At 45.8% G+C, this 12,395-nt stretch overlaps 1 protein-coding gene across 1 annotated transcript in view; it reads left to right on the forward strand.

The window, feature by feature from the left end:
• Positions 1-6,541: 6,541 nt before the first annotated feature.
• The window catches only part of ABHD3 (abhydrolase domain containing 3, phospholipase), a 46,007-nt gene continuing 40,153 nt past the window's right edge, over positions 6,542-12,395 (forward strand). Inside the window, exons 1-4 of the mRNA XM_017873516.1 lie at positions 6,542-6,821; positions 7,563-7,726; positions 8,813-8,995; positions 11,690-11,726. Coding sequence (XP_017729005.1) covers positions 6,660-6,821; positions 7,563-7,726; positions 8,813-8,995; positions 11,690-11,726 — 546 coding nt within the window. The 5' untranslated portion in view covers positions 6,542-6,659. The remainder of the gene's footprint in view (positions 6,822-7,562; positions 7,727-8,812; positions 8,996-11,689; positions 11,727-12,395) is intronic.

A 12,395-nucleotide genomic window follows, 5' to 3' on the forward strand; every position in this document is an offset into this window, starting at 1 on the left:
GGGGGACAAAGCTAACCTTCGTCTCAAAAAAAAAAAAAGAAAAGAAAAAAATTATGTCCTCTGCAGCAACACAGATGCAGCTAGAGGCCATTATCCTAAGCAAATTAACACAGAAACAGAAACCAAATACTGTGTATTCTTACTTATAAGTGGTAGCTAAGCACTGAGTACATATGGACATAAAGAAGGGAACAACAGGCACTGGGGAGTACCAGAGAGTGGAGGAACGGAGGGAGGCATGGGTTGAAAAACTATCCACTGGGTACTATGCTCACTACCTGGGTGAGGGGATCCACACCCCAAACCTTAGTGACATGCAATTTACTCATGTAACAAACCTGTACATGTACCCTGTGAATTTAAAATAAAAGTTGAAATTACTAAAAACAACAACAAAACTTGTCTTCCATTACATCTTAGAATGTTTTGGCCTTACTGGCCGGGTGCAGTGGCTCTCACGCCTGTAATCCCAGCACTTTGGGAGGCCGAGGCAGGTGGATCATCTGAGGTCAGGAGTTCAACACCAGCCTGGCCAAGATGGTGAAACCCCATCTATACTAAAACTACAAAAATTAGCTGGACATGGTGGCAGGTGCCTGTAATCCCAGCTACTCAGGAGGCTGAGGCAGAGAATTGCTTGAACCCGGGAGATGGAGGTTGCAGTGAGCTGAGATCACACCACTGCACTCCAGCCTAGGTGACAGTGAGACTCCGTCTCAAAGAAAAACAAAGGTTTTGGCCTTTCTTACGTTTAGTTACATATCTTTTCATGTGATTTATGCCTTTACAATTAGTTGGTTTTAAAAAAAAAAATCAGTCCTTACTCTTAAAAAAATAATGTTCATTGTGGCAATTTAAAAAAAAAGAGAGGTATGAAGAAGAAAATCTCTTAATGGATTTCTTAATTTTGAATATTGATTGAAAGAACTGAAATCTTTATTTTTTTTTATTTATGTATTTATTTATTCTTTTTCTTTTTTTTTTTTTGAGACAGAGTCTCGCTCTGTCACCCAGGCTAGAGTGCAATGGCATGGTCTCGGCTCACTGCAACCTCAGCCTCCCGGGTTCAAGCAATTCTCCTGCCTCAGTCTCCCAAGTACCTGGGATTACAAGCACCCACCACCACACCTGGCTAATTTTTGTATTTTTAGTTGAGACGGGGTTTCACCATGTTGGCCAGGCTGGTCTCAAACTGCTGACCTCGTGATCCGCCCTCCTTGGCATCCCAAAGTACTGGGATTACAGGCGTGAGCCACCGCACCCGGCCAGAAATCTTTAATTTATTAAACATATTCCAGATGGGCTTGGTGGCTCAGGCTTGTAATCCCAGCACTTTGGGAGACCGAGATGGGGGGATTGCTTAAGGCCAGGAGTTCAAGATCAGCCAGGGCAACATAGTAAGACCCCATCTCTATGAAAACAAGAACAAAAACAAAAAAATAAGCTGGGCATGGTAATACACACCTGTAGTCCAGCTACTCAGGAGGCTGAGTGGGGAGAATTGCTTGAGCCCAAGACCGATTCAAGGCTATAGCAAGAGGGGTTCACACCACTGTACCCCAGTCTGGGTGAGAAAGCAAGACCCGATCTCAAAAAATAATAATAAAAAATATAAAACAGTCCTATAATAGATACATTGGTGGGCAAAAAAAGTGAGCCATTAATATTTATTAATCTTTAAATGTTTTTGTAGGACCCTTTTATATTATCTATTAGGTTTCTATTGCTGCATAACAAACTACCACAAACTTAGCAGCTTCAAATAACACATTTCTTATCTGGCAGTTCCCCTGGGTCACAGGTCCAGGCACAACTTAACTGGGTCCTCTAATCAGGGGCTCACAAGGCTGAAGTTAAAATGTTGGCCATGCTGTACTTTCATCTGGAGATTTGACTGGGAAAGAATCTCCTTCCACACTCATTCAGGTTGTCGTCAGAATTCATTTCCTTGCAGTTGCAGGACTCAGGACACCAGTGTTTTGCAGTTGTCTGATGGAGGCCACCCATAGATCCCAGAGGCTGCCTACGGTTCGCTGCTGTGTGACTCTCTCCGGGGCAGTTCACATGGCTGCTTCCTCAAGGCTGAAAGGACAGTCTAGCTTCAGTCTGCTAAGGAGTCTTATATAACATAGTGTAATCACAGGAGTGTTGACGTCCCATTACCTTTGCTATCTCTATTGTATTGGTTGGAAGTGAATCACAGGTCCTCTCTACACTCCAAGACAAGGGCACCAGGAGGCAGAGATCACTGGGGTCTCCTTAGGGTCTGCCTGCCACACCTTTTCTATGCAATTCTGATTTCTCCTTTGACATACAAATAGAGTTAGAAAAAAAAATGGCAAAGAGCTTCATGAGCATTTTATACCAAACTATAAAGGTCAACTGTGCTGCTTTAGGTCTGTCGCTTCAACTACAGACTTGATCAGGATTTTAAAAAATAAACATAGCTTCCTGTATAAGCACTGTGCTAAAATTGCAGAAACTAGGACTGTATCTTGGTTTTTGTGATGCTAGCAGAGTACACTCAAGAATAAACATAACGGCATTGGACTGTAAAGACTAGGGTGAGGCCAGGCGCAGTGGCTCACACCTGTAATCCCAGCACTTTGGGAGGGCAAGGCAGGAGGACTGCTTGAGCCCAGGAGTTCGAGACCAGCCTGGGCAACACAAAGAGACCCAATCTCTACAAAAAAGAAAAAACTTAGCTAGACATGGTGGCATGGGCCTGTGGTCCCAGCTACTTGGGAGGCTGAGGCAGGAGGATCACTTGAGCCTGGGAGGTTGAGGCTGCAGTAAGCCATAATCACACTATGGCATGCCAGCCTGAGTGACAGAGCAAGACCTTGTCAAAAAAAAGAGAGAAAGAAAGAGAGAGAGAGAAAGAGAGGAGGAAGGAAGGAAGGAAGGAAGGAAGGAAGGGAGGGAGGGAGGGAAGGAAAGAAAAGAAAGAAAGATTATGATACCAAAGTGACACAAGTCATGAGCTCTTGTGAGGAAAGTCATTGGCTTTGTAATTACCAAAACAGGTTTTGGAAGCACCCAGTATTTGGTTCAAACCCCACTCATTTGCTGTGCAAACTTATTTCACTTGTTATTTGCTTCCATCTTCAGATCCTTGCACATGCAGTTCAATCAGCCTATACAAACTCTTTACCTTCATCTCTTATCTAGGTCTTTGCTCACATCTCTCAGGAAGTCTTTTCTGATCTTCCCTAGACTGTTGGATGTGGCTAAGTTGCTCCATGACATGCTTGAAGTAAATAAACATTTGCATTCTTATTGACTGCCCAGCATCTGAACCTTCACCTGTGTGTGGGGACTCTTCACCAAATGAAGCAGCATCCATGCCCCACCACAGACACTGAAAATGCCAGATATTTGTTTTCCTACCTCCACAGCAGGGAGGAAGCTGAGATACAACCTAGACTGCACCAGTCAGTTCCATTCACAACAGACTTTGAATAAATAAGGATACAGTGAAATTAAGAAGCAGGGATAATCCATTGTAGTGAGGGGGCAGAGGTGGTAACACCCTGTTTCCAGAGGCAACAGTGTCAGGGATTTAGAACACAGCCTCATGCCCAGTGTAGTTGGTCTGGATGCCAAATCCATGGAGTGTAGCCTAGAGAGAGCAGGAGTATTGTCATCACAGGACCAACACCATGACTTTTAAAGGCATTGTTCCTAACTTCCAAGCCTTGTTCTCTGGCCCTTGTGGAGTTTCATCAGCTACTAAATGCCATTGTACTAAAGTTCCTTTCTGCATATGGTAAGCCCAAATTGATTTTTGCTGTTTGCTACTAAGAATCCTGTGTGCCTGCTGCATCTGGAACCACCCTCAGATACCACACTTTTTGTAATGTAATTGCTTACTCCTCTGTTGCCACACTAGACTCTAAGTTTTATTACCATTGGATCCTCAGTGCCCTGTAATCACCCAAGAAGAAACTGGTTGAGTGAATGAATGAAACTTTCTGAGCTCTCATTTCCTCATGTATAAATTGGGAATAATAGTTTCTTGTTTTTTGTTTTGTTTTGTTTTGTTTTTTGTTTTTTTTTTTTTTTGAGACAGAGTTTCTCTCTGTCACCCAGGCTGGAGTACGGTGGCATTATCTCGGCTCACTGGAACCTCCGCCTTCCCAGGTTCCAGCGATTCTCCCATCTCAGCCTCCCGAGTAGCTGGGATTACAAGCACCCGCCACCATGCCCAGCTAATTTCCTTGTATTTTTAGTAGAGATGCGGTTTCACTATGTTGGTCAGGCTGGTCTTGAACTCCTGACCTCAAGTGATTCAACTGCCTCGGCCTCCCAAAGTGCTGGGATTACAGGCGTGAGCCACCACGCCCAGCCAAAATAGTAGTTCTAAGGAAAGATGGTGAATGTTTTTCTAACAGGAAAGAAACTTGGACAACCTCCATCTCAATCATCTCATTTTACAGACAAGGAACTGAGGCCCCCAAAGAATAAATGATTTGCCTAAGTTTAGTGGATGAGTTCACAGCTGTTTTTTACTCCCAGGTCAGTAAACTTTCTACACACCATGATGCCTATAAAATATTATAGGCATCAATGTTTGTGTCTCCCACCTCCACCTTCATCTGTTGGAGCCCTAGCCCCTCAAGGTGATGGTATTAGGAGACATGGCCTTTGGGAAGCAGTTAGGATTAGGCGACATCATGAGGACAGGGTCCCTATGATGGAATTGGTACCTGTGATAGAAGAGGAAGAGACATCAGAGCTTCCTTTATCCACCATGGGAAGACACAGCAAAAGAGAAGCCATCTGCAAGGCAAAAGAGGGCCCTCACCAAAACCCAACCACATCGGCACCCTGATCCCAGACTTCCAGCCTCCAGAACAGTGAGAAATAAATGTATGTTTAAGTCACCTAGGCTATGGTATTTTGATATAGTGCCCAAGCTCAGACAGACATTTTATTTGATGATATTTTCAGTTTAAACTTAAACTTGGCCAGGCGCAGTAGCTCATGCCTGTAATCCCAGCACTTTAGGAAGCTGAGGCGGGTAAATCACCTGAGGTTAGGAGTTCAAGACCAGCCTGGTCAACATGGTGAAACCTCATCTCTACTAAAAATACAAGATTAGCCGGGTGTGGTGGTGCATTCCTGTAGTCCCAGCTACTCAGGAGGCTGAGGCAGGAGAATCGCTTGAACCCGGAAGGCACAGGTTGCAGTGCGCTGAGATCTCGCCATTGCACTCCAGCCTGGGCAACAAGAGTGAAACTCTGACTCAAGAAAAAAAAAAAAACAGAACAAACTTAAACTGAAATATACATGCATTTATTGGTAGGTAGTGCAGAAGGCAGGTTCAGGGGTTATGAATGCTAGGAAGTTTCAAGGATGGCAAGCAGCATATGCATTCACGTTTGCTATGTGCGCCCAGGTGTGAGAGCCAGAGCATGAAAATTACTTCTGCTCACGGAGAGTCCACTACATACACTATTTTGTCCTCTTGGGAACTCTATAAAGTCGAATTGTTATGCTACAAATGATTAAAACAAGAAAAAAACAGGCTCAGTAAAGGTAATTGAATTATTTTGTGTGCTGCAGCCAATCACCAAGTTGCAATGACCAAATCAAAATCAAATAAATTGCTCACTTCTGGCCCGTCTCATGTCCCCACCTAAGTTACATCATTAATTTAAAATCCTGTGACATTTTTCATAATCTAGACAGGACTTTCCCTTCTCTCGTCTGTTTAAGTCTTGCCACTCTTCCTACCTCTCAGAGGGAGGAGTTCATAATAATAGGCATAGGCTATTAAATCTTCTAACCATTTCAGATACCCGTAAGTACACTGACTTATCATATTGCCATAAATAAGCCTAGGAGACCCTACTTCATAAACGGTTCCTTGTCCGTACATTAGGTAATCGGTGTGAATTTCCGTAAGTCTCTAAATTAAGTATTAATGAACCACAAATAGGCTTTTAACAATTGAATCCCGGTTACTATTCTAGACCTTTTCATTTGTTTTCAGAGACCACTTCTCATTTAAGTGGCACTGAGCAACTAAAAAGATTCACAGAGTGATTCAGAGTCGAGTATGATGTCCTCACTGTTGAACGTTCATAGAATATTTTTTCTCTTTCCATAGTCTTGAGGACCAACGCAAACGTCTAGGGGATGTGGGATTCTTATCTGCTAACATATCTTTGGCATTAACTCCCCAAATCTTTGAATGCAAGGCACACTTCCCTGGCACTCTAAACCTCTAGTTTAGGGACACCCGCCGCAGAGCGGAATCATGCAAGGTCACTGGGGCAGCAGGTGCGGGACCTTAACCGGCGCTGCCTGGCCGGTCTTCATCTCCGAAGTCGGCTCAGTTTTCCGCCCACTCTTGGGGGCTCAACGTCGCCGACCGCGACCTCGCTTGGAGACCCCGATCCGCCCACCCTCCCGGTGGCCGGTCTTGGAACCGCGCTTCTGGAAGGTTCCTGAGTGGCTGGCAGTGGGGGCGGCTCCGGGAAGCCGGGGCGGAGCCGTCGGCGGTCGAAGCTTCAGGCTACGCCTCCCTGGGCCGCTCCGCCCCGCAGGAGACGCTGTAGTCGGGGATAGGCGGCGGCGCCGCGCCCGCTCTCGCCCGCTCACCGGCCGGCTCTCCTCCCGCCGCAGCACCGGCGCGCAGCGCTCCAGGGGTCATGCAGCGCCTGGCCATGGACCTGCGGATGTTGTCCCGGGAGCTCTCCCTCTACCTGGAGCACCAAGCCCGGGTGGGGTTCTTTGGCTCGGGGGTGGGCTTATCCCTCATCCTGGGCTTCAGCGTCGCTTATGCCTTCTACTACCTGAGCAGCATTGCCAAGGTGAGCCGGGGGTGGCGCAGGGCCGCGGGCTGCTGGGCCGGGAGCGAGGGTCGCAGGCGCAGTGCGAGGCTGTGCGACCAGGGAAGGTCGGCAGCCCCGGGGAAAGGCGGCGAGCTGCTCCTGAGCGGCCGCCACGAGCGCGAGCGGGAAATCCGACAGTCCCCGCCCATTCGCCCGCTCCCTGGGGGTCCCGGCCTGGCGGTCCTGGGAGCGCAGCCTGGACCCTGCTGATCTCCGCGCTGCGGCGCTGCCGGGTCGCCGATCGCGAAGCCGGCGGCGCACTCGGGAATGCCGTGGCGCTTTTGAAAATGACCCCCGGCAAGGCACGGTTGCTCACGCCTGTATCTCAGCACTTTGGGAGCCCAAGGCGGGTGGATCACTTGAGGCCAAGAGTTCGAGACCAACCTGACCAAAACGGTGAAACCCCGTTAAAATTACAAAAAATTAGCCCAGCGTGGTGTCGGACGCCTGCAATCCCAGCTACGCGGGAGGCTGAGGCAGGAGAGTCCCCTGAACCCGTGAGGCGGAGGTAAAAACAAACAAACAATTGCCTTCCCCTCTGGGCTTTGGCGAAACCCCCGTTTCAGTCCTCTGTGACTGTGAATTCTTTGCGTCAGCCCTCCAGAAAGAGATGTAATCGGAGGGAGCGCGCGCGCGAGCGACAAGTCTTTACCGGTTTCTGGTTTACGGTTGGCAGAAACTTTGCTCTGGGCCCTTCTCTGATACTGCTTTTCCCTTCAGAAACCTCAGTTAGTGACGGGGGGTGAGAGTTTCAGCCGCTTCCTTCAAGACCACTGTCCCGTGGTGACAGAAACGTACTACCCGACGGTCTGGTGCTGGGAGAGTCGAGGACAGACCCTGCTTAGACCTTTCATCACTTCGAAGCCCCCGGTGGAGTACAGGAAGTAAGTGAAGTTCCGTTTTCAGTCATTTCTGCAAAATCACAGTTTTTTGTTTTTTTGTTTGCTGATTCCCAGTTCTTGGTTAATAGAATCTCTGCTTTAGGAAGTATATAGAACAGAAAGAGGGAATGAAAATGGAGGGTATGTCCTCGGCTCCACCCCCAGCTGCAGGAAAATACTCAGGTATTTGCCTCCTGGTCCCTGCCCTAACCCCCGACCTGATGTAAATAGTTTATTTTTAGGATGAGAGAAGTGTTTGGGGATTACTGTCTCGCAGTTTGTTATACATCTGTCAAAAAGACCCAGATCCTTTGATGATCTGCATTCATTCATTGATATGTAGCAGATACTGGGGGTGGGGGTGGGGCGAGAAGGATGCCTCTTAATTTGGGTTTTGGGCCATTGATTGGTGTAAAATGACTTCCTATTGACAGGCAAATGGGATCTTGATGATAATAGCTCTTGATGTGTTAAAGATACGGTCCAGGATTTATCAGGAACCAGATTCAAATGGTGCCTGTTATTAATTTCCCTTAGTCATCTATCCTTCTGGAGTTTATTTTGTTGCCTGGAACTTACACTGTTTGTTTGGGAAAATTCTGTAAGTTTATAAATACTATGTGAGAAATAACTTTAAATTATTTCAGAAGAAAATCTTGAAGTATACTATACAGGGAGACTGCATTATTGAGTCCGAAGAGCTAGAGCGGTGGTCAGAGATTAGATCAGCATTTTACTTATTCAGACTTCCCTGTCGCATTAGTTGAGTGACCTCAATCAAACAAGGGTTGAATGCTGGGTGTTACAGGGTAGTGAGTAAGTACTCATTTATGTTAATAATTCGCAGTTCATCTTTATATACGGCCTTGTACGGAGGTTGCTGGAAATACTTGACGGTGCTAATCTTCATAACATCCTTCTAATGAAAGAAAATGATAGTAGATTGAGATATGGGTGTGTGTTCATGAATGCTGGAAAAATGTTGTTTTTCGATGACCAAATAATGTCATGTGTTTAGAATTAAAACAGAAAATTAAGACATGACTTAAAACATGTAAATAGTAATGTCTTCTGAATTATTCCTTTCAGTGAACTTATTAAAACTGCAGATGGAGGACAGATTTCACTGGACTGGTTTGATAATGATAACAGTACGTGTTATATGGATGCCAGCTCGAGACCTACTATCTTATTGTTGCCTGGCCTCACTGGAACAAGCAAGGAGTCATATATCCTTCATATGATCCATCTTAGTGAAGAATTAGGATACAGGTACCAGTAAAAGATTTCTTTTTTGGCGCTTGATCCATTCCAAATGAAGTACAAATATATCTACATATTTGTTTCGGAAATACTTAGTGCTTCTTGCATAGAAAAGCAGTCCCTTAAGTTATTATTTTTCTCTGCATTCTTTTTTTCCTCTTTTTTCAGGAAGATGCATAACTGAATCATCTCACAAGAAATGTCACTTAGCATAGTAGGCACCCTGCAGATTTAGGCTGAATTAATGAATGAAATTAGACTCATCAGAGCATTGACTGAGCCCTGCCCCCCCCCCCACACCCCAATGGAGAGAGTGTTATGGAGGGAGAACAGCAATTACAAACCCCTGAGAGAGTACACAGTGGCCCTCATGGCACATTCTGGGGCCTGGATTCACTAATCTTGTCACCCTGGCTCAGCTCCCAAGTACAAAAAATACTCAGAATCAGTTTATAGGTCATCCCTATTTATCAAAGATGATCTCTGCCTCTTCTGACCACCTGAGTTTGCAGGTGCACTTGGCTAGTCTCCAGTTGATGATGCCACGGCTTTTCTGAGTAATCATTATTAAGCACAGTCACCAGGTACAATTTAATTTTTTGCAAGTGATTTAGCAACTTTAAGTTCCAAGTTCAGCTCTAGAATCTTAAAGTAGAGTCATAATAAAAGGTACTGCTTTTTTATGCTGCAGACTTTTTTTTTTTAGCTGATGGTAATTATTGTAATGTAACACTCTGAGTTGTATTTAAAGTAGAGTTGTATCTTTTGTTAAACTTGAAACACTTGTGTGAAAAGCTGATGGTAAGTTTACCTTAAAAAAATAATTTTAGGCTGGGCACAGTGGCTCATGCCTGTAATCCCAGCATTTTGGAAGGCCAAAGCTAGCGGATTGCTTGAGCCCAGGAGTTCAAGACCAACCTGGGCAACATGGTGAGACCTAGTCTCTACAAAAATTAGCCGGGCATGGTGGCATGCACCTATAGTTCCAGCTACAGACAAGGCTGAGGTAGGACAATCAACTGAGCCCAGGAGGTAGAGCCTACGGTGAACCATGATCGTGCCACTGGACTCTAGCCTGGATGACAGGGTGATAACTTGGGCAAAAAAAAAAAAAAAGGAAAGGAAGAACATTTTGATGTTTGATATAAATTCCATAATAGCTAACTCAATTTTAACAAGTTAATTCTGATCTTTTATAAATAATAGCCTATTTTGTCCATGAAGTAACATTCTCTCAAGAACTATGATATAAAGTTCAAGAATTATATTCAAGGGCCGGGCGCGGTGGCTCAAGCCTGTAATCCCAGAACTTTGGGAGGCCGAGACGGGCGGATCACAAGGTCAGGAGATCGAGACCATCCTGGCAAACACGGTGAAACCCCGTCTCTACTAAAAAATACAAAAAACTAGCTGGGCAAGGTGGCGGGCGCCTGTAGTCCTAGCTACTCGGGAGGCTGAGCCAGGAGAATGGCGTGAACCTGGGAGGCGGAGCTTGCAGTGAGCTGAGATCCGGCCACTACATTCCAGCCTGGGCGACAGAGCGAGACTCCGTCTCAAAAAATAAAATTTAAAAAAAAAAAAAAAAGAACTGTATTCAAGAAATTTCGCTTAGCCAGTACGTAGGATCATCACCTCATTCAATGTTTAAGCAGCCATACAGTTAGACCTCTGAAGCTTGGCTTCCTCTTTTTTTTTTTTTTTTGTGAGACGCCGAATCTGCGCTCTGCTTGCCTAGCATGGAGCGCCAGTGGGCATGATCACTGGTTTCACTGCCAGCTTCTTACCTTACAGGCGCGAGTCCCAGTTTCCCGGCCTGGTTCCATCTTCTCTTCTTTTCCTGGCACCCGGGGGGCGTGCTAAAAGTCATCCTCAGAAGGTACAGAAGATCATAAAGCCTTCTGTACATATTTAAATTACTGCTTCTAGATTTGGCCTGAGCTGTCTCCCAAGACTTAGAACTGCTTTTAAAAAACAATGTGGGCCGGGTGCTGTGGCTCACACCTGTATAATAACAGCACTTTGGGAGGCCAAGGCGGGTGGATCACTTGAGGTCAGGAGTTCGAGACCAACTTGGCCAACATGGTGAAACCCCATCTCTACTAAAAATACAAATATTAGCCAGGTGTGATGGCAGGCACCTGTAATCTCAGCTACTCAGGAGGCTGAGGCAGGAGAATTGCTTGAACCTGGGAGGCAGAGGGTGCAGTGAGCCGAGATCGTGCCATTGCACTCCAGCCTGGGCAACAAGAGCAAAACTCTGTCTCAAAAAAGATAAATAAATAAATAATAAATAATAAAAATTAAAAAATTGGGGCCAGGTATGGTGGCTCACGCCTGTAATCCCAGCACTTTGGAAGGCCGAGGTGGGCTGATCAGAAGGTCAGGAGTTCGAGACCAGCCTGACCAACATGGTGAAACCCCGTTTCTACTAAAAATACAAAAAAAATTAGCCAGACATGTTGGTGCATGCTTATAATCCCAACTACTTGGGAGGCTGAGGCAGGAGAATTGCTTGAACTTGGAAGACAGAGGTTGCAGTGAGCCAAGATTGCATCACTGCACTCCAACCTGGGTGACAGAGTGAGACTCTGTCTCAAAAAAATAAATGAATAAATAAAAACAATGTGGTTGAAACTCCAAGGACCGAGTCTCATAAGCCCTGGAGTTGCCAGTGCACATACCTTTTGTCCGTTGCTTTTAAAGGTTGCCGGATTTTGCCTGGGTGCAGCGGCTCGTGCCTGTAATCCCAACACTTTGGGAGGCTGAGGCGTGTGGATCACAAGGTCAGGAGTTCGAGGCCAGCCTGGTCAACATAGTGAAACCCCATCTGTACTAAAAATACAAAAATTAGCCAGGCATGGTGGTGTGTGCCTGTAGTCCCAGCTACTCAGGAGGCTGAGGGAGAATCGCATGAACCCGGGAGGCGGAGGTTGCAGTGAGCCAAGATTGCGCAATTGCATTCCAGCCTGGGCAACAAGAGCGAAACTCTGTGTCAAAAAAAATTTTTTTAAATTACAAAAGCAGAAGCTGCAGGGCCTCTTGAGACCCAGGTTGAGAACTCCCACAGTGCTACTGGTCAAAGTAAGTCACATGGTCAGCCCAGAGTCAAAGAGTAGGGAAATAGACTCTGCCTCTTGAAAGGAAGAGCATCAAGATGTTTTTGCAACCTACCACAGAAAGCCAGGTAGTTTTAAAGACTGCTAAGAATAAAAATAGATCTGGAAGTTTGGCACAAGGCTGAGCTGAGTCTTTAGGTACCAAAATGATCTAAGTCATTGGTACTGTAGCATGGGATCTAGCAGATAACAGGGCTTGTGAAAAGCTGTGTAATATGAAGGAATGTGCTTGGGCTTTGGAGTCAAGCTGGATTCAGATGTTGGAACTGCCACTTTCTAAGGGACCCTGGACA

The sequence above is a fragment of the Rhinopithecus bieti genome, unplaced genomic scaffold (assembly GCF_001698545.2).
Source record: "Rhinopithecus bieti isolate Rb0 unplaced genomic scaffold, ASM169854v2 scaffold_6946, whole genome shotgun sequence".
NCBI lineage: Eukaryota > Metazoa > Chordata > Mammalia > Primates > Cercopithecidae > Rhinopithecus > Rhinopithecus bieti.